This window comes from Catharus ustulatus, chromosome 6 (genome assembly GCF_009819885.2).
Source record: "Catharus ustulatus isolate bCatUst1 chromosome 6, bCatUst1.pri.v2, whole genome shotgun sequence".
In the NCBI taxonomy this organism is placed as follows: domain Eukaryota; kingdom Metazoa; phylum Chordata; class Aves; order Passeriformes; family Turdidae; genus Catharus; species Catharus ustulatus.
Window position 1 is genome coordinate 35,091,909 of NC_046226.1, and position 26,136 is coordinate 35,118,044.

Below are 26,136 nucleotides of genomic sequence, written 5' to 3' on the forward strand. Positions count from 1 at the left end.
TGAACTGAAGTTTGCCTCTCCTTGCTACTGTTATGAACTATTATTCTCCACATTTCTGGAGTGCCTTCTACTCTAGGATGCATGACAACTTACAAGACTTAATTGGCTCTCAACATGCCTTTCAGAAGTATTATTTCCAATTCAATGGGTAAGAAAAGCACAGCATAAAACATCAAGCCATTGTTCAATGCATGGCAATAAAGATGAATTGCTGAAATGGCCCTTCCCATTTTATGAAAAGTACAGCTTCTGTACCAGCAACTGTTGGTTGGTTTTTTTTTAATAATTAATGAGTCAACATTAAAAATTTATTACAATAAGTCAACATTAAAAATATTACTAAAATAAGTCAACATTAAATAACATGGTGGGTTTTTATTTTAGTGGACAATCAATAGATATAGACTGTCATCTAAAATGGAAGTTGAAGAAAAGGGCAAGTTGGAAAGTTTTCCAACTGCATATCAGAGATGCTGAGATAAATCCATTACTTTCTAGAGAGGCCACTTCAAAGGTAGTTACAAATAATGCTCTCAGAAACAACATCACTTAGTGCCTAAGAAAAAGGCAGGGGGATCCCATAACCAGCAAACAATCAACTAAGATCTGGTCCTAAGTTAGGACAAAAAAAATTGTTCCATAGAAGTAATTATTTACACCTACATTCCAAACCAGCTGAAATATGATGACCATTCCCAAATTTGCAGAATATCAAATTACTAAAAATACACAGGGTATTTCAGTGAGTGTTCTGTTCATTAAGAAAACTGATAAGCATAAGGGCTTCATGCAAGAGAAGTATCTTTGCTCCTTCCTGTGGAGGAAGGAGCTGCTTCTCCTACACATGCTGTTCTTAGAAATCCCTGTGTTTATTTTAGGAGCAGCACTGGTCCATATTGTGAGCCAACGTGCAAGCCTTGGAGCTGAGCACGCCTCTCCATATGCAAAGCAATGGCAGCTTCCATTCTCCTTCAATCAAACTAGGGAAAAGGAAGATGTGCATCCTCTCAAAAAGGCAGTGAATTTGCAGAGTCCACACCAGTGAGGAATCTAAAGATACATTTCCAATGGTCCAGCTCTCACTGTAACAGTAGCAGCGATGCAGCAAGAGTCCTGAGAGAACACTGTTGGTGTAGCCAAAGCTCTGATGTCCTTTGAATGATCAATCTTGCAGCCAATGGAACTGCACCTGAACTTGAATTTAAGAGTTGAAAAAGTGCTTAACAAGTTATGCAGTATTAATCACTCCTTGTTTGTCATATTTATATTTTATCTGCCTAATGACAAAACAATTAAACCAATTTCTCCTTATCTAGGTGTAGCACAGCTTAATGCCTCTGTATTGTAGTTAATCACTGGTTTCCCTATAGCATTTATTATTACCTACTCTTGCATTGTTCCCCTTATTCCTGTCCTGGGTGGTTTAATTTGTTCATACTTTGATTTAGAAGCCGAGGTATCTATGACATTGAACAGGGAAATACACAACTCCAACTTTGTTCCAGATTTCACCTGCCACTTTCTGATGGTTTTCACAACTCTTATCAGAAGAAAACATGCACAAAACATGCCTAAGATATTTCATGTGACGCTTTTTGAATTCCTTTATAAGTCCCTAAAAATTAGTGTTAATTCTTCCTCCCCACTGACAGCTTAAAGAAAATTAAGTGCTCAGAGAAGAATTTACATGAGGGCAAGGAGGCTACTCTAAAAAAGTGTCCAAAAGAACATTCAGATTACATTTGACACATCCTGCAGAGGAGAGTAAGGCCACACCTTTTCCAAAGACAGTTCAAAAAGGATTTACATATAGGCATCACTGAGAGTTTTGAAACAGGAATCTGCTGTTAACATATGCTCTACTGTTCCATTCCTCTGATGAGGAGTTTCACAAGTCTGTTGCAACACTTCACCAAAAGCGTAATTTCATTCAAAAATTGAGTAGATGCTTCTTCATTGAACTCTCTCAGCAGAAGGGTTCCTGAACGTTAGCACAACATCCTCTAACAGCAAATATTTAGCACACAAAGACAAATATAAAAAGACAAGCATTTCAGAAGAACTGATTGGAACATAAAAAATTTCTATGCACATGCACAAATATACATGTAACAATACATGTAAGATGAGCTTTGCCTCTGTGTAGTGGTTCAAGAAGACTCTGCTACAATATTTACTCACAGAGAAGCAGCACAGCTTTTTCCAAGGAAGAGTTCTTCCAATTTAAACGCAGAGGTTCCAGTGCAGAGGTCCGGCCTGCATGAAGGTATTGATAATAACCTAATCACAGAAATTTAACCACTGCTAAACAAATGTTATTTGACCAATTATCAGCTGACATTCAGTACATGCCTTTATGCAGTCCCTAGAAATGAAACACAAGAGTATTATTTAGCCAAAATCGGAGTCATTGTTCTGAACAGCTCATATGCCTGTGGAGTCCCTTCCAAGCTAAAGAGCCTGAAGTCATGCAGGGGCTCCCTGAAGCAGCACTTATCTGGTCACACACATCTAGATGACAGCACTGTTGTTCTCATTAGGATGACAACTTCTGGTACTGACAAGTGACTCTTGAAATGTTATTCCTTGCTGAAGCAGTTTTGAATGTTAGAGACTGAAAAACAATGGGATATTCTCAGTAGAATAATCAGCTTTTTTTAATTGAAAATTCACATATCCAGCCTGTGGTACTCTACACAAATGGATGCAAACAAAGAGCTTCATATAATACAGTGCCTTTTGGACTGATCTCACAGTTACTTATATATACACCAGCTGAATTGTTCAGTGCAAATGCTCCCATGTCTGTTCTGACACTGGATTAAAAATTAAAACAGTCCAGCCTGAGACTTTTTTTTTCAGGAGGCACCAAAGGTGGCTTGTTGCTCCATCACTCTGTCTTGAGACGGAGAGCCTCCCGCCGTTGTTTCTGAACTGTCCTGGAATCCTCCCACGGACTGGGTCCTCTGATGTTCTCCCAGTTATCCAAGTTAGATTTTTCCAGCTTCTGCAGACAAACAGCAAAAATAACAGGGTCACCTTGATAGATCCATGATTTAAAGTACATATGATTCCACATTGATTTCTTTTTTCAACAGAAACTCAGTATCACCATTGGGTTGATGAACTTTCATCTACCCAGTATGAGTTCAACAAGAAGGAAAAAAAACCTAATAGTTATCCATATAGCTACATAAATGACTACAACAGGCATTACTGCATCTGCTTGTCAGCAGGTAAGTAACACTTAAGGACAGGAAGCACTGCAGCATCTGAGCAAGACCAAAGACACCTTGTATTCACTTTTTCTCCTCTCACCTTGTGTTCCAGATCTGTTCTTCAAGTGCAAGTCTGCCAAGCACTGAAGTAGTAGGAATGACAAGCATTGGTATAGCTCAAACAGAAGGATTAGTAATTAGTGAGCTGAAGTATCTTGTCAGCAAAAATACAAAGTATGCTGGAAAAGATTCATTATCTAGCACAAAGAGAGACAGCAACAGTGCAAACCCCTTCAATCCATGTGGTTTTAACTTGAGAGAGGAATGCAGTGCTTTCTGCTGACTAGTTTCCCATGGTACCCAGCCACCAAAGACAGGCCCCTTACTAAGTCATACATGAGATATGCTGACTGAACCACCAAGTATTGAAAAACTGGATTCAATTACCTTCTTGCCTACCCCTATCATCCCCCCTCAGAACTACCAATGACTCAGAGTTAACAAAAATGAAGAACAGGTGCCCTTCTGACCTCACCTACCATGTGCTGCAGTCAAAGAACACAAACACATACTGACTCTTCACAGCCCTATTGGCAGAGGCATAGCTGTCCCTTCCCAGGACACAGGCCTCAAGTCTCACATGTCAGCTGTGGAACAGCACATTGCACATGATGAGGACACTGAGGAGAGGGTCTGCACCACTGCCAGAATCGGTGCTGTCCTAGGCACTACTAAACAGAGCAACACTGCATTCCAATAATGAACGATATGTACTGCAGTGGGACTTAAACCTGACCTGTGATCAAGGCAAATCTCAGCAAATGCTGTAAAAATACACCAGAAAATACTTAAGCCTGCCCTGAGCCTGTGGCCTAATTTGTCTAATATCAATCATTCAAAAAACTGGCAAACACCCAGGGATTTGAATAACAGTTGCAGAAAAATTCAACAGCTATAACAGAATAGACCTGCTGCTATTAGTTCATGTTATGTAAAAGTTTCCTGACACTTCTACAATTGTGGAAAGAAATTGCAATGAGGTTAGTCAGATATCAAAAGAAATTAGGCAAGACTCTACAGAAGATATATGAGAACACATGCACAAACATAGCAATTTTCACAAGGTAGGAGCAACTGAATTTTTGGTACAGTAGAGTTGGCATAGGTCTTTCTGAAGAATTGTCTTTATTACTTTATACATCTTATGCTTAGTTGGTACTTCATTTCAACCAGAAGGGATCTGAGCTGACATGGAAGGAGAGAGAAGGAGCAAAGGTACTCATCATCCCACACAACAGTGACTTTCCCCTCTGATTGCAAATTCGGAATTTAACATCTGATTCTAATGGAAGCTTCAGGAAACTACACTTAAAATAACCTTGTGATTTAACAGAAGGGATGCATGCTAATTTAATTCAATACAAAGGTATCACACACCTGTGAGGATTCAACTATTCCAAAATTGTTTGTCTCCCAAAGCCTCAACATTAATCAACTTTTAAAATAAGTACAACTTGTGGTGTCTAAAGATAGGCCACATAAAGAAGTCTATCAAAAGAGACATGTACTGAAGATCTGTGCAGAAAAGTTGGTATTAATTTGTCCCTGAAACTTCACAAAGGCTTTACAGAGAGCAGGTCTGTCAAAAACAGGAAGCATTTCAAAACTATAGTACCCAAACAAACCAGTACCAGAAAGTATCTTGGCAGTTTCCAATAGAAATCATAATGGTACCTAAAAAACACACTGGGATGCACTGGCAGAATAAAACAACCAAAGGTCATGTGCATTGAATTGCATTGCCTGCGATGACAAATAAGATCTATTGAGCAATTAAAATATAAAGAAATAAAGGTTCTAATGCATACATTTTTTATTATCATTATATTTACAGAGATCATTAACATTTTGTGTCATGTATAAACACTTTGTAGTATCTTACTGCAATTCAAGAAGAAAATACCTTCCTTCCTACCATGGGACAGTATCTGCAAAAATTTAGTTTATGGGATAATTATCATATCAGATGGCAGAATGATTTGACATTCCAGCTTTCTGAACCGATATTATCCAATTCTGGAATAACAGAGCACTCCTGTTGCATGTGGATAAGCACAAGAAGGAATATCACCACTGAAAGGGGATGTGAAAATGTGTTCTGTAATGCTTTCCTATTAAATAGCTATTTTCACATATATCTGTGCTAGTTCTGCATGGGGTAGAGTTAATTTTTTTTACAGTAGCAAGTATAGGGATATGTTTTGGATTTGTGTTGAAAACAGTTGGCAACACAAGGATGTTTTCATTACTGCTGAGCAGCTCACACAGTGCCAAGGCTGTCTCTGCTTCTCACTCCACCCCACCTGTCAGTGAGCTGAGGGTGCACAGGAGGGCACACAGCTGGGGCAGGGGACCCCAGCTGACCACAGGGATATCCCACACCATAAGGCACCATGCTCAGCATGTGAAGCTGGGGGAAGGAGGAGGAACAGGGGGACGTTCAGAGAGATGGAGTTTGTCATTCAAAGCAACCTTTAGATGTGATGGAGCCCTGGTCTTCCAGAAATGGATGAATACCTGCTGCCCATGGGAATTGGTAAATGAATTCCTGATTTTACTTTGCTTACACCAGCACCTTATGCTTTAGGTACTCATCTGTCTTTATCTCAATCTATAAGTTTCCTCACTTTCACCTTTCTGAATATCTCCCCCAATCCCATCATGGGGGAGCGAGTGAGCAGCTGCATAGGGCTTGGCCGCTGGGGTTAAACCAGGACAATACCTCACATACAACTGAGTAAAACCCTACCCCTTCTTCTTGGTCACTGACATGAAAACTCTTAGAACAGAATCATCCCAGAATAAATAACACATTAGATGTTGGCTAATGACATGCACATAGCTACATTTTAAATTCATCTTAGTGATGAGAGTAAGACCAGATTGACAGCCCTCTTAATTAGGTGCAGCACAAGCTGCAAAGTTACACAGCTCCTACAGATTGCCTGAGCTGTACAGTGAGAATTCAGGCAAGCAGGTAGTTTGGCTCTCAAACGAAGCTGAAGTCAACATCCTTCATTCTATCTGACTAGGTCTTCTTAATTTATTTCTTTTTTTCATTTTAGTCACTTGGACTCTGCCTACATAACTTTATGAAGACATCACATCACATGTTAAACTATTTCCAGCTTTTAATAAACCAAAATTCATATCAACTGGAAGGCTAAAAACCAAAAGACTTCTCCCAATTCAAATGTACTAAACACTCAATCATTGGAGACTACAATGAAATGTAATCAGATCAGCAGCACTTTTCCTGCTTGTCTCAAATAGCCCAAAGGATATTGAAAATTAGCTGTTTGAAGTAAGATCAGTATAGTCCATTAAATCTACTGATTCACTCCCTAAATCAGCTAAACTGCCTCTTAAGAGTACAGGACTGACAGAAGCTGTAAATTCAAGGAAAAAAAAGCAGTTATTCAGACAGGCACAGTGAAAAAGAAAAGTATGTTCAACTGTTTGCCACACTTGACTTTTAAGACTTGTCAAACAGCTTGACTAGTGCAATGGTACCAAAAAGGACATAAAAAACCCTTCAGTTCTTAATTGCTGGTTCAAATGCCTGGCTAAAGTAGAAGTTCTAAGCCTCTGACAACCTTAAAATAAAATAACATTCAAAAAAGAGTTTGAATTCTACTCTTGTAGGATAGTCTTCATGCCACAATACACAAACTGAAGTCTGCAGAAATTCATTTAGAGTTATTAGTGTTCAGGCTGAGTGAATTCAAGGTGGCTGCTTGCAAAAAATGTTTGGCTTTAGTCTCAGTTTTTCAAATGTGAAAGGAGGGATAAGAGAATCTTGTTTACTTTACAGCTTGATGAAATAAATTCTGTGATGTACACCACAGAAAGAAATAGCTCTGATATAGAGACACAATTATCTCCCATCATTATAGTAAGCAAACCCATTTGCAGACAAAAGATGAGCCAGAGAAAAATATCCTCATGGCTTTAAGAGGCAGTGAAAGAATTAAACCACTTGAACAGTCTGTTTTTTAAAGGTGTGAAAAAAGCTTGAAGAGACAAAAGGTATATTGAGGAGATCCAGAATGATTAATAGATGGAGAGATACAGAATTACAGCTAACACTGAATCTGCTGTCTTGTGCATGACTGAAAATCTGAACTTCATCACTGCCCTGATATGGCTTTAGTGGGTTTTTTTTATAACTCTTTACCAGAGCCATCTTTTTGACATCTCATTTTCTTAATATAAACTGGGTGTTACTTACTTTGCCTAGGAAGTGACATAATTTAATATCTGAAATTAGTGATTTAATAATCTGGGATTTAATAGCCATGAATAATGATTGAATCCTCAGTTTAAAAAGAAGTATTTTTTTCCAATTAGAGAATGTTTAGTTTTTACAATATTAGTAAACAAGCAAGTTAGTAAGCAGCAAACTAGGGCCAAAATAAGACTGTTTTTTGTTCATTAAGGGAAGAATTGCTGAGGTGAGGGGGAACTAGCATGTAAGCATGCAGAGAGCTGCTTCTCCTTTTGGCTTTGCTGAAGAGTGGCAAAAACCAATAGAGGCTTTGTTGCTTAATTCAGTGGGATCCAACAGCATTCATCTATGGCATAATTAATTAACCTATGGTGAACTGGTTTAAGACACTCTTTCCCTATGTGTTATTTTCCCTTTAATTATGTCAATTCAATGATGTGGGGCTGTGCTCCAACCAGAAAAAACAAAATAGTTTAGGAAAATAAATTCATACTGCTTATGAACAAATCCTATATAAGCACAGGACTATGGAAACACCTGAACTGGCTGAAGGAAACATTGGGTGGAGAGAGAAGAGAAACATCTTTGAGTGACTATGTCACAGAAGATGTGTACTGAGGAACTGCACCACCAGTTTGTGCAACCTTTTCACATGCAAAGCATGCAAACAGAACTTGTCTCCACCTCAGAGATGTCACAGAGTTTAATTAACATTCACATTTACCTTCTGTAACTAAACAATTATATCACTTAGTTAAAACTACATGATTACACAGGCTTGAATTTTTAACGTAAGGGAAAATAACATAAGACAGACTTCCATCAGGAATTGGGCCTTGCCAATATTTCCTCCTAATTTATAATTACAAGCAGTTTTCCTTCTTAAAATTCAGAATCTCTTAAAAACCACACTAAATCTCAGAGGATAATCCCGTTCCATTTATGCATTATACCTGCAGATCACCCAGGATGGACTTCTCAGTCCAAAAGATTCACACGCTTTATGATAAAGTCAACAGAATGTGTGCATGGGTCATTTCCTTTCAGTGTATCTTCTTTTCCTAAGCAAAAACAAAACTCAGAAAGGTCCAACATAAATAATAGTACAAGTGCAGTAGTACAATTTCAAGATCAAACATCCCATACTCAGCAAATTCCACTTTTAACTAAGCAATTAAGTACATTTATGATAGTTTTAATTTCTCTCATATAGAAAGTTTTATCAAGCTATGCCCCAGAAAGAGAGGTGCTGCTTACTAAGATTAATCCCTAAATAGACTACTTGGGAGACCTAGTCAACAAGGACCAAGGGATTTCCCAAATCGGACTGCTTGGTCTTGCTAAGTTTGTATCATACTGAACCTTGTAAGGGGATGTCCTAGTTACTGCAGCACAAGTCTCTAAAATAGGAACAGCCAGGGATAGACTTTTAGGATGTTTGCAGCATCTTTTTTAACTAAATAAGGGTGAACTTGACTGAAGGGGATGTGTGATCTTTAACAGTGCAGGAGACCAGCAAGATTGAAAAATGACAATTCTGCTGCTGCTAAGAAGAGCATACAGATTTCTACAGCAGGTCCCTATCTGGAGCCCAGAAAGCCCTCCTGACATAACAGAAATGGTTTATTTCCAACAACTTCCTAAGACTATGGATACTTGGAAGTGTGGACAAATGTTTTACCTTCTGTATATAAAATCTGGCACAGTCTGTCCTTCTAATAAAGATAAAAAAAGATACTCTAATAAAAAAAGGATAAGGTGTACCAGGATAAAAAAATATGAGACCCATGAGTCACACATGGTGTTTTTCCTTCTGAAGAGATACAAAAAACAAGGTTTCTTATATGAGAGGGAAAAGCTGCAATGAATACTACAGCAAAGGGCTGAGATTACCACAACAAGAAATGATCAGTTACCACCATGAAACTACTAACAGAAGTGTGTGGGCATAACAAAAGAAACACCTAGAGAAGGTTTACAACAACAGTTGCAAATTAAATTTAAATCCAGGCCATTAAGTAAATACTTTAAAGTAACCACACTCCTTAAATCAGCAATCAACTTTACCAAGAAGTTGACCCTTCTGAATTGGTGGGCTCAGTCTCCTGCCTCTGACATGGTCCCCCTTCACCCTGGTCTCAGTCGGTTCAGGTAACACTCACAGTTCATGTAGTTTAGGATTTCTGTTTCTCATCTGCATTTCCCTGCTGATATTCCATTCACCCCTCCTCCAGAACTTGCTTATCAATTTATATGCTGGAACAGAATGCTTTTCTCTGTTGAGAAACTATGATTTGGGCAAAATATTAACAGGGCAATTTCAAATCCTTCAGTCATAAATAGTCTTTTCGTAATATCCATGGCTACTGTTTTATTTGTGCTGCTGTGCAATTTCTCATAGGGAAAAAAATCGTTGTTTCTTCTCTGTGGCTAACATCCCCTTTCTAATTGATGAAGACAGTGATAGGAGTGTTATTCCTGTACTGTACTGCCAGTAACAATAAAGTTACTTCTCAGCAATACTGCTGAATGTACAGTTCACAAATAATATGTAACTCTACCTTTCATTCTATCAGAACCAACAGGTCTTCAAATCAAATCAGAAATACTTCTGTCTTAGAAAGATCAAGGCATTTTTTAAATTTTTACAAGCTTGAAGATGAAGTTTTAGAAAGTAAGTTCTGGGGTCTTTCTGGATCTGGAAGGTATTTTGGTTTTGAACTGCATTATGCTTAAAGACTATTTGTGTTGGAGCTGTAAGATGGCACAGGAGGACACTGGCTCTCCAATGACTTGAGGGGAAGATGCTATGAACAAGATGGATTATTACATATTGAATTATCAACACCATTTCCCCCAGCCTTTGAGCCTCCCAGCTATACCTGGGCAAATACCATGTTTTACCAGACACACAGTGAAGTCGGGGGTTAAACTTGGGAACTTCTCCATTCAATTTTCAGAAATTTGATTATTTAGCTAAGAATTGTTCAAACTCCATGGTCAGCCTCCACCAGAATCTTGCGTATCATTTTTTCTGTTTGATCCATAAGCCTGTTAGGACAAGCAGTAACCCATTCTCTGACAGTAACTTGCTAAAGCAGAGTACATTTTTGTAGTTTGGTTTGAACATTTAATAATGATGGGTAACAATAATTTGAGAAGCAAAGAACATGCAAGAATTATATATTAATTTTTAAAGCATTTCGCATTCAGATTTGATTGTCCACGTGGACATCAGCTGGAAGTACAGTTGTTTGCGATACAGTTTTTAAAATTGGCCAAAAACAGAGACAAAAATCCAAGAAAAACAAACAGGAGGACTTTCTTGCAAAAAGCCACTGGTTGCTGAGACAAGAACTTCCTTCAAAAATCACCTGTTTTGCTGTATCATCTTCAGAAGGAGACAATGAGAGAAACGTTCATGACCTCTGCTGTGTGGCTAAATTCCCACACACCACACTGAAGTTACTTCAGAGATATTTCATACCAAAGATCCAACAATTCCTCACTGGAGGCCCATTAGCAAGGCAGAACGTTTAACATTTTCACCTAGACAGCTACAAAAGTTCCCCATACTGGCTGCCTGGCAGAAGCTAGCAGCTTTCCTTAACACAATAAATGAAAGAATCCAGCCATAATGTGTGAATACAAGTTGCCCTACTCAAACTTTTGGGGTTTTTTGTGACTGAGACAACACACAGTGTTGGCCCTAGCATGGTAAGAGTTGGTCAATTCACATGGCATTAAAAACCAAGAAAACACATGAAATGCAAGTTGGTACTAAGAATTCTCTTTTGGAGAGAGGAGAAAGAGTGAAGGATGAGAAGAGATTATTTTTAATAGTCCCAACCATGTTTGCTGTCTGACTGACAATCACTCACCTTGTCTTCCATATATGAGATGTGTCTTCTTATTGGGTAAGTGCAAATGCAACACATATGAAAGAAACAGTTCTCAGTTAAGAAAAAATCCTGTACTAAGAGATGACCAGGAAAGAATTTACAGGACTATAAATAGAGATGCATTCCAGAAATAATACCAGTAAAAAGTGATACCCTACGAACTTTATCCTGGAGGCTTTCTTCCTGCAAGAGGCTTTTCCAACACAAATCTTCCTGTGCCACACCCATTACCAAATTCCACCTTCTTGTCTTTCTCTATGAAAAACTATTAATATGGGTTACAGATTGAACACATTGAACTATGGTACAGGAAACTACTGAGATGTCAAGAAGAAAAGGTCAAAACTATAGGTTGTGAAAAGGCCAAACTATATGGACTGTACATCCATTCAGAATAAAATGCCTAACACAAACTATTTGAACTAACATTCTTTCCCATTGCAATTTCTATTGATGATAAAGTAGCATGACTTTGTACTTCTCTACAAAACACTGTGTTGAAGACTCACAATGAAATAAAAACCTAAAAGAACATTTCACATATGAATAAACCGAAATGCAAGAAACTCAGCTTGTCCAAGACTGGAGGGCAGTCGGAATCTAGGCTAGGCTGGACAATGCACCAATGAAGAAGAGCACATAGAAGTAACAGAGTGATTAAAGGGAGAAGAAAAGTATCTCAACCTCTATTTATCTCCACCTACTTACTGTTATAACAGTCACTAAGGAGGGCTATTTTCTCAACATCTCTGTAAGCTCTCAAACAGCTCAAGGCATTTAGCCACCAGTATCTACACAGTATTTGAAATAAATCAATTCAGTACACTAATCTGTTAATTCTTGAGCAGCAACAAAATCAGTAATCCTTTGGTACTGATAATGACAGCAACAAGATACTTGCAGATTTCAACAACTAGCACCCAGGAATTTCTTTCTAGAGCATTCCTGATGTCCACACACTTGGATGCAATTACTGTGTTACTACACTGTCACTCCCTGAAAAAGTTTCATTTATTCTGCTGCCACTACAATCCCTGAAGTTATGTCAGATGAGCAATAAGTGGCCTGAGTCTTTTTCAGAAGAGCTTATTCAAATTCCTCTTTTAAGACAGTAAATATGTAAGTTATATTCTAAAAACATCTCTCCATATACCTACTTTTAATTTTTGAACTGTCCTCAATATGCATTTTAATACTGCAATTATAAGTGTTTTGCAGTAACTCTTTTTGCTGTAATTAAAAAACTTCTGTCCAGAGCTAATGTTGACTTTGTCATTTATCAAATTATAAGGAACAAAACCTGCTCAACATTCATACTCTTTAAGTCAAGAAAGCAGCATTCTCTAGTCTGACATTTGCAGACCAGCCTATTATGTCAATTATGCCATCCTTGCAACCAGAAAATCTTTAAAGTTTTAGTTTTGATATTCTGAAACACAAAAGACTCGTTTTTCTTGCTGTTGTGTTCAAATCATGTTCCTAGCTATTAAGAACGGATCTTACTTATAATTTTACTATATTTTCTGCAATGAAAAATGTTAAATCACTATTACTTTCTTCCTATACAAGTATTTATATGAAAGCACCATTCTTCTCAGTACCTTTAATATTAATTTAAATTTTTAAGGTTTTTTTTAGGAATTTTAGAGCCCTAAGTGCAGTCACCCTGCTCTGCAACCTAATCTGTTCTTAAAGCTCTGTTCAAAACCCATCTACCAAAAGGAGAACCAGAATTTAGTATCACCTTCCTGACCAGCAATGATTCCCAGAGAGTCATTCTCATACTGAAATTTTCAGCAGCCACTGAAGTCTTCCAAGCCCATTCTTAGAACGTGGTTATAAACCAACACAATCTAGTAGGTATTAAATAACATCTAGTTTGATTATTAAGGGGCTTGGAAGCACATCTGATTTGAATACAAATTACTTTTTTCTCTAAAAAAATACAGATATATTTTTTGAATGTTGCCACTCTGCCAACATGGTTACTCATTATTTTACATCCTCATTTTTTCATTCCTGGTTTGCTGCAACAACATCCTCTTAACCCTGTCCTTGTCAGATTACTTATCAGACAGCTTTGATGCCCTTAGCATCTTTTATCAGTCTTCTCTGCTTTATAACAAACTCATTTACTGTTTCCATAGCAATCCTTCACCTTTTTATTTATTGGGCTATTTTTTCATCTGCTTTCAATTGCTATTGATTCCCACTGAATACCACATATTTAATTCAAACTTAATTTTTTTTTTTTCCACAGCAAAATGTTAGTAAATTCTTAAGGAAGTTTTTATTTGCTAGAAAAACTCAACAAAAATTCTATACTTTGGAGTCTGATGTAACTGAGGCCAGATTTTTTAGTGTTTATAAGACCATTAATTTCACAGAAATACAGAAACCAAGTGCTAGAATAAGGAATGCTATTTTGAGACTGCATTAAACACATGAAGAGGAACGTACTATGATTGTTAAACAACCACAGGAATGATTTTCACTCATGATATTAATCAGGTTTTTTATCTCCCTTTTTCAAGCAGGATATTTTTCCTTTCAAATAAAATACTCCAGGCTTTTGTCACAGGTCAAACACTTGACATTTTTTACAGTGTGTTCTACAAGGCCCAGCTCAGCAGCAGAACTACATTCACATTAGTACCAGCATCACTAGTGGACAGAGCTGTGATTTATTAGGCAAAGGAGAGCAGCAGGGACTAATTGGTCATACGAGGACACAAAAGTGTGTGAGAGGAATGCATAAACAATGGAGAGTGCATACAAAGGTAGCTTGCTCCTCTGGCATGTCCCAAAGCACAAGATAAATGCCATTAATAACAGATCTGAGATACAAGAAATGCAGGATGAATTACACATGTAAATTCTTCCTTCCTCAAAATAGTATCCTGACCAGAAACATTCCTCTATGAAATAAACTTTTTATAGTTTCAAAAGATATAATTTAGTAAATTACAAGGTAAGAATATGTCTTTATGTTAATTTCCTCACAATAAATTAGGTCTGTGATTATAAATTTTACATCACCATGAGCACCACATCAGAGACAAAATGCCAGACTTCAACACGCTTGAAATATTGGAAATGCCTTTTTTAATTTTGCAATATGCCCATAAGGGCATATATGTATGCTTATAGGAGAAATTATGATATTCAAGAAGAATTCAGTATGTATCCAATATATAAATTTCTATAAGGACAGTAAGATATTTTTAAAAGTCTTGGGGAGGGCCAAAGGACATTTGCGTATATCAGGCAACCACACTTCAAACGAGCTGGCACAGTATCCTCAGTAACAGCTGCCGATATAATGCTAATAATATCGTAAAATAAGGCTTTACATATCAAAACAGCAACTTTTATTTAACTGCCCTTGATCTCTTATCACCCATATTTAGTAACAGCCACCAGTGTAATCCTTCAGTGTGACCTATATATTGAATTAGAAGGTATTCCTAAGAGCTCTATTTTGGACAAGTCGAAAAATAAAGGAGAGAGAAAAAACACTCACCCAAACCCCTCTTGTCTGGAAAAGATGGGGCCCACAGAAAACTACTCTCCTAAATGTCAGCTGTAACTGGGTGCTTGGTTAGATTCAGAATACAGAGTTAATAGTGACTTAAAATTGTCACACCCTTAATATGGAGCCTGCAAAGTATGTGCATGACTGCTGGTAGTTCCACAAGTTTCACTGAAGCAAGAAATTAATGTGTGCTTGCAAGTTGGTGCACATAGTAAAGTATATATTGATATTAGATTCCAAAACAATAATCCAAATCTATTTTCATAATGTGGATTCATTTGTTTTGTTGAACTGATCTGCCCTCTGTAACACCCAAGCACTACTCTGAAACAATTTCAGTCTGGGAACTCTCTACAGTTTAGATTAAGAAAAAAATAAGATTGCTTCTGTCATTTCTGTCCATCAGAAAAGAGTCTCATTACCCAAGAAGGCTTGTAATATATTGTTATGCCAGATGTATTTTATTAGCATTGATTTATCCATAAAGATAATGGAATTATGGCTATCTAAATATTCTCCTTAACCTATTTACTCATCTTCTGAAGAAAAAGTAAGGTATATCTGCATACAGATCTGTTGATTTTGAGGTTAGGTATTGAGTTTGAGATGTGGTTCTTTTTTACTGCTTGTGGTTCTTTTTACTTTTTCTTCCACATAAATAAATCAGAGCAGCCTTACAATATATTGAATGGAAACTGAGAGACAGAAATCCCAGAGGCAATCAGAACTTAATGGATTTGTAAGTTTTGAGTCTTCATTGGAACTTTTCATTTCGTTATTCTCCGCGTCAGAAATCACAATTCTTTATAGTGGGGGACAGCCCAAAACTATTAGCAATAATGGTAAAAACTAGCAAATATTTTGTGAAATTAGGCCTGTGGAAATACAAAAGGTAAGTTTTATTTTTATTTCAGACAAACCACGAAAGAGTAATAGAATAGTAAAATTTTATTATCAAGACCATCTACTGCCATTTGGACACATAAATATGAGAGCAGTGGGTGCAATCGAGATCTTCAAAGGCTTGTGATAGAAATAAGGTATGGGAAGAAAACAAATCCGTATTCAGCATAAAGGCCACAGAGGTAGATGAAGTGTTAGTCGGACATTTGATTCAATTAATTTTAAAACATCAGGAATAATCTTAAATAGCTTTATCCTTTGTTTCTGATCACAGGGAGGCTTTTTCCAGTTTTTGTAACGTGGCTTTTTGTAGGCCTGAAAATTTATGAGACTCAGGCTAACTGAGTCAAACCAGACATTTTAGAGCTTAGCAATATTTGAAGAAAATGCAATGTTGAGGGAAGAGAGAACTATTTCTCTATAAAATTTTCTGAAATCATGGAAAAGGCATGACAGTTGTTTCAAAGATGCACGTAAATTTCACAAGCAAGAAATAACATCAAATACATCATGCACATTGTTCTGCAATTTGCTCTAAAGATCAACCAAACTCATGCACTAGAAGTGCTGACTTACATTCACGCACACTCCCTCTAAGGCCAACATCAGCTCTACATTTATAAACTGGGTTAACCACAGAAGTAGTGAATTTATTTGTACCACTATACTTGACACCTGAAAATCAAAGTGAAGCTGTGTTTAGAGAGAAACACTACGTGTTCAAAAACCTTTCTTAACATAAAACCTTGTTTTTATTGGACATCAGTGAGTCAAAGGCAGATGGTTGATCTAATTTTAGTTAGGGACAGATACAACCCACCCGCGGCCAGGGTAATCAAGGGTAGCCAAGGTTATGGGCCCCAGGCAACAAATTTATTTTACCTCATATTCAGATTCCAGTGTCACAGTGTTTGGTTTTAATTTTTCTTTCAAAGCTGGATCAACCTGAAAGACAAATAAAAATACAGCAAAAATGTTTGCTTTTAAGAATATCTTTTTAAAGAAACTTTAACCTGAAATAAACTGAATATTGGTACATGCTCCTCTCCTCTGAAAGGGGTTTATGTGCCATTTGTTCTGATAGGATGATGAACACAGCACAAGAATCGAGCTGAAAAGAAACAGGTCAACTACCAAATTATGAAACTCCAAAGGAAAGCATATAGCCCTGCCCTTGCATTACCTTAGATACTTAAATCCATACCTGTTTAGTTTAAAAGTGTTAAACTAAGCAAAGCTTAAATAAATGAAACGAGTACAAGAAAGATAAAATTGGGATCATGTAATATTTTATACTCCTGAATGTTGAGTTCATTGAGTAGGTATACAATATATTCTGGTTTTCAAAGTCTAAGCATGAGTTGAATTTCCAATTTGCTGGTGAACACACAGCTCTTTCCTAGTTTTGATTCTGTACTGACAGTGCTGATGTTTCCTGACACCTTTCAGATATGTTTTTTGAAAGAACAAATCTAAGAACAGACATGTCAATGAACCACAGCAGACACATTTCACGTTTTAACTTCTTCTGAGCCCGGAAGAAGCGATGTTCAGCTCTTCCTTTGCTAAATAACATCTGTCTCCCACAGGTCTAAGAGCAGAAGCTAAGGGCAAAAAGATAATCACCATTCTTCATGCTTAGAGAAAGCCTTTTACCTTCTTCTCAAACAGCCACATACACAGTATTCAGACAGTCTTTAGGCAAACTAATTAAAATACCAAATAAACCCACCATGAGAGACCAATCTCATTTTGAGAGCTTAAAAACCAAAATAGATGCATAAGGAGACTGGTAACGTGTAGTTCTACATCACTTGTACATTAGTCCAACTACAACTAATTCAGTGAAGAAAAGTTGATACTCCTAATTTGCTGCTTCTTGATCTGAATGAAAAGGGCTCAGTAACTCTCATCAAAACCAATGTCAAACATCTACAAGTATTCTGGAAAACAAAAAGAAAGGCATACACGTAAGAGAATTCATCTGGCCAGTGAGAAGATCCACCTTCAGATTTTCCATAGCACGAGTTCCTACTCATCAGAGGTACTTAAAATACACATCTACTATGTGTATTGATGGGAATTGCTCTGAAGAACTTGCGTAAGCCATAATGTTTCCCTTGATTACAAACACTCTCTGCTAGTTAGCATGCAGCGTGTGAGACCTCAGCTCCTAAGGACGGATGCCCAGACAGGCAAGTGTAACACCATCTGTGCATGGCCAGAGGTTTGATTTCCCTATCTCATCAGCGATCTGGCCACAGAAATACACACATTTGCAACCTCCAGACTCATTACTCTTGGGACCTAAGCCAAAATATCTAAAATAGTTAATGCTTGTACCAGACACAGCTCCCACCTCTCAGTAATTAAAAAAAACAAAACCATAAAACAAGATAGTGTCTCTGCACTGGCTCTCTACATCAAATAAAAAATGAAGTGCTCCATCTCTGTCTTGGCATTCAAGGCCTCTGTAGAACTGCCCCTCATTAAAGATGGATTGCATCTCTCCTGTGACCACGACCTCCAACAACAGCCATGCTTCATTAGAACAACAAACCCATCCATCACACGTGCAGAAATGCAAAGTCTTTGGGCAGCCAGACAGGCTTTGAAGCTTGCTTTCACAGAGAGGAGTGATCATGGACCTCACTATACTCAGAACTAAACACAAACACTATTTGTTATGCTTTGTGTTCTCACAATACTCATATGGACAAGGGGAAATAAAAGCTCCAGTACGTAAGGCAGCAATAGTTTTATTTCACCCTACATTTTCTCTTCATTTAATAATAAGGCAAAGTATCATGACTGAAACATCATTTTTACCTAATTAACTACATCCAGAATTGAACTTAAAGACATTTCAATAACCCCATTATCAAGTTTAATTTTTTCAATTTTTAGTGTGTTTGTTTAATGAGTGGCGTTTGCACATTTGTCTAAGTCAAAGGCAAATAATCAGTTAAGCTACTGCTGCTTCTCCTTCCTTCCAGCCCTTTCCATCTTCCGACTTTCTCCTGTCTTCATTCTCCTCTGCCTGCACAAAGACAGCTAAAACTGAGACACAGCATTACAGTTTGATGCTGTAGCTTTAATATTAACAAAAATGCAGAAATTAAGGAGGCTAGTTGAAATTTCTTTTTAAAAAATACCCTGCAAATGCAAAAATGAACAGAGAGTGCTGCTTCTTAGGAAGCAGAAATTTTATTTGGCAAATTAACTTACCCAAAAAGACTAGCTAAACTCTGTTTTGAGGGCAAACTACATAAACATCTTAAGCTCAGTCTGCAAAATCCATTCTTTTGCCCCAAGTTCCACCAAAAAAAGTAGTAAAAAAGACAAGCGAGTACGCATTTCCTCTTCTCTTTATCTTTTTTGCTCACTACATGCATACTTACACAAAATAACTTAAACATACTTGAGCCTGCACAGTAATTCAGTCACCTGCACCTTCTAATGCCTTGACTGCAAAGCCTGGCTTTTCAGCTACCAAATGAAATGGATGGGTTACAAATTGTCTTAGGAGCCAATATAGAAGCTGACAAAAAATGTATTATAAAGTTTTATTTTCACTGAGTATGATGCTGTGCTATCTTTGACATATCACAAGAACAGCAAAAAAAACTTGAAAACAGAATGATGCTATTTTCATTCTGAAAAGGCAGATAAACATCAATATGAGCCACAATCACAGATCATAATCAGGGAACACTTCAAATGGGGGCAGAGCCAGGAAAGTGCCCATGCCAAAGCAATAGCTCCGTTGTATTACACATCTGCCACAAGATCCAAATACAAACATACATTTTGCTTCCACGATGACTGCTATGCCAACACATACTGCTCATAAATGAGCTAGAAGTATTCAGCTATGCACTGGCAAATAGGTCTTCAGCTAAATTATGGATACAAATCTGTATTAGTAAATATGATGATAGCAGCCATCAAAGCCCAAATGTCGTAACAGCCTGACAGTGTCCGCCACCATTATTTAGGAGGCAGGAAGGAACAGAAAAGATATTCCTTTTAAGTCGAGGACTCTTTTTGTTCAGCAAAATCTCAGCTGCTCCTTTAAGAGCCAGTTAAATTCAAACTTTGTCTCTAAATGTGGAATTCAAAGATGTGTGCATGTATAATTACAGCATAACTTCACATTAAATTCTTACTGAAAGACTACTGAAATACTTGATGCAAGTATTTAGACAAGCTTCATAAGATGCTGTCGGCAGGGCTTTGAAACCAATACTATAAATACAATTTTTAAAGGCTTTACTTATTTTCATTTTCTAGTGTGGATTTTTTTTCCTTTTTAGCACTTGCAGCAAAAATGAATAAAACATTCTCTGTGTTTTGCATTATACAGGCTTATCTCATATTACATCAACTGAAAGGGCAAGGGCAAGTGCAATACAGAAAATCTCAGAAAAGGTTTAAGAATCCAGTTTTCAAATTAGAATTTTGTCCCATTTCACACTCCCACCATTCCTTCAGATTTACTCTTACTTAACTTCAAAAGGTTCCCAAAGAAACAGACTTTAAAAAGATTCTTAACAGCTAAAAGTAATAGAGGTTAAGCACAGAAACATTCTTAGAAATCTTAGTAGGCAGCTACTTGAGGCTTTAAGTAACTAAAAACCTTATAAATGAGGCTGACACTTCTCATTTTAAGGTTGACATTTCAGTTTTTCAATTAGAACCTGGACAGCATTTCTAGGTGTTAAAAATGGTGCACCTTGGGGTGCAGATCATTACATAGCAAAGCAGGAATAACTGGTGCTTGCAGCCCCGGCCAAACCAGGGACTCCTGCAGTGCCCTGTGAAAAACATACACTCATCTCAGAAAAGCAGATTTTTTGTTTGTAGCACAAGTATCTCTGGTACAGTTATAAACCTAAAAGTGCTGCTACTAAAAAAATTCTCCAGCTAACAATTTTGCATTGATACTCATTGACCACAGCTAATTTTGCTCAGAAACAAATAATACGGGTAGAGAGTGACTGAGAAATTTGTGAATGTCACTAACTTTAGCTCCAGGATAAGGAAAGGATAGATCTTCCACAAGGGAAACCAAAGAATACCATCACCACCCCTTTTGAAGTCTAGGGGCATGGAACACCTCTATGGGGACAGGCTAAGAGCACTAGGTTTGCTCATTCTGGAGAAGGTAAGGCTTTGGGGAAACCAAATCATGGCCTTTCAGTAAGGAGGACTCACAAGAAAGACAAACTTTTTAGCAAAGCGTGTGGTAACAGGACAAGGGCTGACAGTTTTAAAATAAAAGAGGGTAGATTTAGACCAGGTTTAAGAAAGAAGTTTTTTATAATGAACGTGGTGAGACACTGGCCCAGGTTGCCCAGAGAGGGGTGGTGAATGCCCCATCCCTGGAAATATTCAAGGTCAGACTGGATGGGGTTCCAAGCAATCTGATCTTCTTGATCCTGCTCATTGCAGGACTGTTGGACTAAAAGATCTTTGAAAGTCTCTTCCAACCAAAATTATTACATGATTCTGTGAAACACAGGAATACAAAGCAGAATAGCAGTGTCGCTCATGTTCAGCATTCAGAGAGGACCACCAAGTGGACTCACATTCTCATTTTCAGGATAACATCCCTACTGTCCACAGAACACATATGCCTGGATCTGTAATTCAAATAGCCCATCTTCACAAGCAGTCTTTCTATGCTATAAACAGTGCTGTTTATTTGTCCATGTACTATTTGTGGCCATGGGCTTTAGAGCAAACCAAGACTTGAATATATTACATCTTCTGAAATTATGGGTTCAGTTACTACACAAGGAAACTGTCAGGAGACAGCCACATCATGAGAAGAAGGTTGTGCTTTTAACAGCCTCCTCTCACATAAGTCAGTGCAGTACATTGTACATTGTATACTTGTATCCTGGCATGTATTGACCAAATATTTGTATGCTGAAGTTTTACAGAACTTTCCCTCTTGCAAGCATTTCCAGAAAACAGTAGAAGATAGTTCTACTCTGAAACTTGTTTGTTATTTTTATAAAACATGAGTTTCTGTTCCTACCCAATCCTCCACAAAGTAATCCCACTGAAAAAGATTTCAGCTTTGAAAATGGAAGAAGACAGTGGCCTGAATTTAATGAACATGAATTAGGATTCAGATTTTTATTTTTCCATCTGCCCCTCCCAGCATAAATAGATGGGACACAATTTTCCTGCAGTATCCACAATAGAGAGTCCACAAAATTACTGTTTATATGAAGTCTTTCAATTTGTTCTCCCCACCCACTTTTTAAACTTAAGAGTAAACCAGAATCACCAATTCTAGCTCTCCCATAGTGTATCTTCTTCGAAAACATTTATCATATGCCTAACTCCTCTAAATGGAAAATCAGCAATCTTGAGTGGATCAGTCAACTTTAATCTTCCTTGAGAAGTCTCCCATAAATTGCTACAGAAGTCTGTGTCATAAATATTCTAAGCTGTGGTTTATGAGCAGAGTGAGAAGCTGTAGACTGGAGAGGATAAATCCCAGGACTCAGGAAATGCAGTGTAAACTACAGCCAAGCTGAGTGCTGTTCTACTTAAGAAATTAAAGGAACAAAGCTTGTAGAGGTTGTAAGGTACAAGGGTTGTACTCATGCCAAGCTCTTTGGCATACAGTCTTAGGTAACAGAGAAGGGCAAGGCAAAGCATAACTTTTTTTTGCAACTTCATTCACAACAATCCTTCAACTATATTACTTAAATATGTAATACACAAAAAAACCCACATACAAAAGGCTACTTTCTGCCCTGTGTGGGTGGTGAGGCACTGGAACAGGTTGCCAGAGAAGCTGTTGGATGCCCCATCCCTGTAATTGCTCGAAGTCAGGTTGGATGGAGCTTTGAGCAACCTGCTATAGTGGAAGGCGCCTCTGCCCATGGCAGGGGGCTGAAACTAGGTGATCTTTAAGGTCCCTTCCAACCCAAACAGCTCCATGACTTTGTGATTCTATACTGAATAGGATATGCAGTATAGATATCCAGTTGAGGGATATCAACTGGATAGGAATACTTACTAACAGTGGGGAGACAGCGGAGACTAGCTATAAACCCCACCTTTGTGTCCTTTGACTTTTTCCTATGATCTGCATAGAATACAGACAGTTAAAAAAAAATCATAAAGCCTCTGACAGAAATCAATGCAGACATTTCCAAAGGAACAATATGAATTGTTGTTACAGCAGCAGTTCCCAGAGTTACAGTACACGGTGCACCAGTGATCGCTCAGAATCCAAACCTTGTACTTGCTTCCAGATTGATCAAAAAAAGATCTACTCAAAAAAATCCCAAACTCTGGACCAGACTTTTTCATGTGATAATGTCATGGGAAATGCTATTAAAGGTTCATATGATGGCCAAACTATTCCATACTTCAGCAAATATTTAAGCATATCTAGATTTCTCACATATAAGATCAACAAAACTAACAAAGATTCCAGAATTTTCAGATTTGAGAAGAAAGTACTCATCAATTAATTCTGGTATGCTTTCACATCCAGTTTCATTTTCAGTTGCACATTTATTTATATGATTTATACCAAATTAGTGCTGTAAACCTTGGCTCTGAGTATGCTAGAATAAATTTAATTTCACAGTAAAATTCAGTACAAAAAATGTTCCTTTTGGTATTAAAAAAAGGTATAAATTTGCGATGCCAGTATTTAGGAAAAAAAAACCACCCCTTTTGCTTCTAAATAGAATATACTCAGCAGCTAGAAACAATCCAAAATGCAACTTCAGCAGAGTCAATTTTTTCTGGTCATATATTTTGAAGAGTCCTGTTTAATGGTTATGTACCTACTACACAAATTCAAGCTGGAAAACTAGCATAAATACAGTTTATAGGGTTTTTTCTTCCTTTATGACTTCCTTAGTCATACCCAAACTTTGCACAGAATCAACCTCTTTGTGGTAGCTCTGAAAAGCAGGAAGGTCACTTAAGTTTCTGTTCAAAGCAAGTAACTTCAAGAGAGAAATCGTGAATTGGCAGCTGAAGGCAGCATGGAAGCAGTCTGTGCTCATCTCCTCTGAATCCTTTCAGGGCTGTACTATCAGACAGAAGAGGATTGGAGAGGGTGTCCTCCTTAGATCTGTACATCAGCAGGAATACCTGCATCCAGGTGCTCACTGGCTGTTCAATTAGGTTCATCTTAAAATGTTCCTGGCAGCAGCTCACTTCAACCAAAGTGAAACCAAAGGCATTGTACAATATCCAAACCACTATTTTTCCCTTAGTGTGTCCAAAGGAATTAATTTAAAGGGAAAAGTCTCTCTCATAGGAGACTAAACCTTCAATAGAAGCACTGTCTTTTTGAACAGAAACAATTTTTAGAATCCAGTGTGAATTTATCAAAATTGTTTTCAGTGATCTGAAAATGCATTTCTACAAATAAATTACCACCAAATTCTAATAATTATCATCTTAAAATTTGCATGTGTTGAAGGAATTAACAGTTCCCATTGCATTTAAGGGAAAATTCTTTCCATACTGACATCTAGTGAAGTTTTATAGTAAGAAGAAAACTCATATTCTAATACTTTGTACTTGCAAAAAGCTTTTAATTTCCCAAATCACTTATACTTTAAATTACTAGAATTTGTAACACACTTGTACATCACAAACTATTTTCTTTTGACAGATATTTTGCCACTATTTTGAATAAATAGTATGTCTACTTGTCAAAGGATCAGACATTCTGATGGCTATATTAGAGAAAGTAAAATCTGGTGTAATTAAGTTTAAAACGTGAACAGCAAAGTGTTTTTCTTTTAAGGGCTTAACATACAACATTAACTAAACAATTCTACATAAAATCAGTGGGAATTATGAATGCAAAATATTTTAATTCATACACTTTAGATATTAATAAGACAAGTGATCTCTCTCTTCTCTAAGCAGTATCCAGAAAGCCTGTGTTGCTACATCCTCTCTGTAATCAATGAAGAAAGAAACTAGAAATTCCTCTGGGAATACCTAATTAGCCTCTTGCCCTAAATCATCCCAGAGCTGAGGCTTGGTAGGCTGTGCAGACAGCACACAGAGCCTTTGAGGGTGCAGAAATGGAGGGACTGTAAGGACAGGGTGTGAATTCCCTGAGCTCAGAGCTGCCCATCTACTGGCACAGGGACAGGATACAACCTCAGATACCTTCTGCCCTCCTTGAGCTCTGCTCCAGAGAGGCAAGACATGATGCTCTACCTGCTACAACATTCATTTCAGAACTTACTTGGACTCTAAAGGCAAAGTTTCATTTTTATGCCTCACCAAAAAAAGGCAGTTAAGCATTGCCTGACATAACATACAGGAGGTTCAGTGCTGACTCTGGGGAAATGCAGCATCTATTGAATGACAAGCAAACCAATAAATGCTTTCTGCAGTGACAGATACTTGAAAAGAGACAGATAATGCATTCCCCCCCTCATTAGTTGGTTTTACTCTAGATAACGAGTTTGGGCTCTGCTTGTTTAGATTGCCATATAGCTGAAGTTTACAACAGCACCATTTGGCTTCAAATGAGGCTTCAAGCCTCAAAAAAACAAAGGGAAGTTCCATTCAGACAGAAATTGCACTTAAAAGGAAACATGCTCCAGCAAAAGGTTTTCAACATTTTTTTTGTAGAAACAGTAGTGGTCTAGCAGTCCAGAAAACCCTAGGGACTAGGATCTGCTGACATCATGGCTATTTGCTTCTCAAGATGAGTCTGGAAAGCTAGATGTTTTCTAGTGCTTCAGGGAGGCGTTGGGAAAAACAGCTGGACATTAAATTATGTTTTGGCTAAAAGCTGCCTGAAGCTAAGTTACACACTTGTAATCACTTCAATTGCAAGGCAAAAATACCAGTAATTAATTTTGGCAATGTGACAGGATTTAAATAAACCAAACAGAATTCTTGGTAGTATATAAAATGTAAATATCTGAAAGCTATCAACATTTTTTGCATTGAAATTAGTTCCACTTGCAATGGCATCAGAATAAGTTTCTTCAGTTAATAACCTTCTCTTCATCTGAATCTAATCTTGACAAGAGAACCAACATCAAGTAAAAAATGGAAAAATTGCTTCTGTTTAAAACAAATAATTCTAATACTTGCGCTGTATACTGTATTTCATCACAGAGAGGTTCAATAATGAGAGGCAATACCTTAACTCCAAGTCATCCTACCGTGCTGCAAGTTGTCTGTGGTGACAATAAACACTGGGTCTAGGCAGATCCAATCACTGGAAACCACTCAAAAATACATACCCAGCATCAGCCTCAGAATGTG

At 37.5% G+C, this 26,136-nt stretch overlaps 1 protein-coding gene across 3 annotated transcripts in view; it reads right to left on the minus strand.

Annotated features, from left to right (window-relative positions):
* Nucleotides 1-2,632: 2,632 nt before the first annotated feature.
* LOC116997533 (cytochrome c oxidase assembly protein COX16 homolog, mitochondrial) overlaps nt 2,633-26,136 on the minus strand; it is a 44,877-nt gene continuing 21,373 nt past the window's right edge. For all 3 annotated transcript variants that reach the window (XM_033062402.1, XM_033062404.1, XM_033062403.1), the window contains exons 3-4: nt 16,729-16,791; nt 2,633-3,007 (exon numbers count right to left, since the gene is read on the minus strand). In XM_033062402.1, the coding sequence (XP_032918293.1) occupies nt 2,891-3,007; nt 16,729-16,791 (180 nt within the window). In that variant the 3' untranslated portion in view covers nt 2,633-2,890. The remainder of the gene's footprint in view (nt 3,008-16,728; nt 16,792-26,136) is intronic.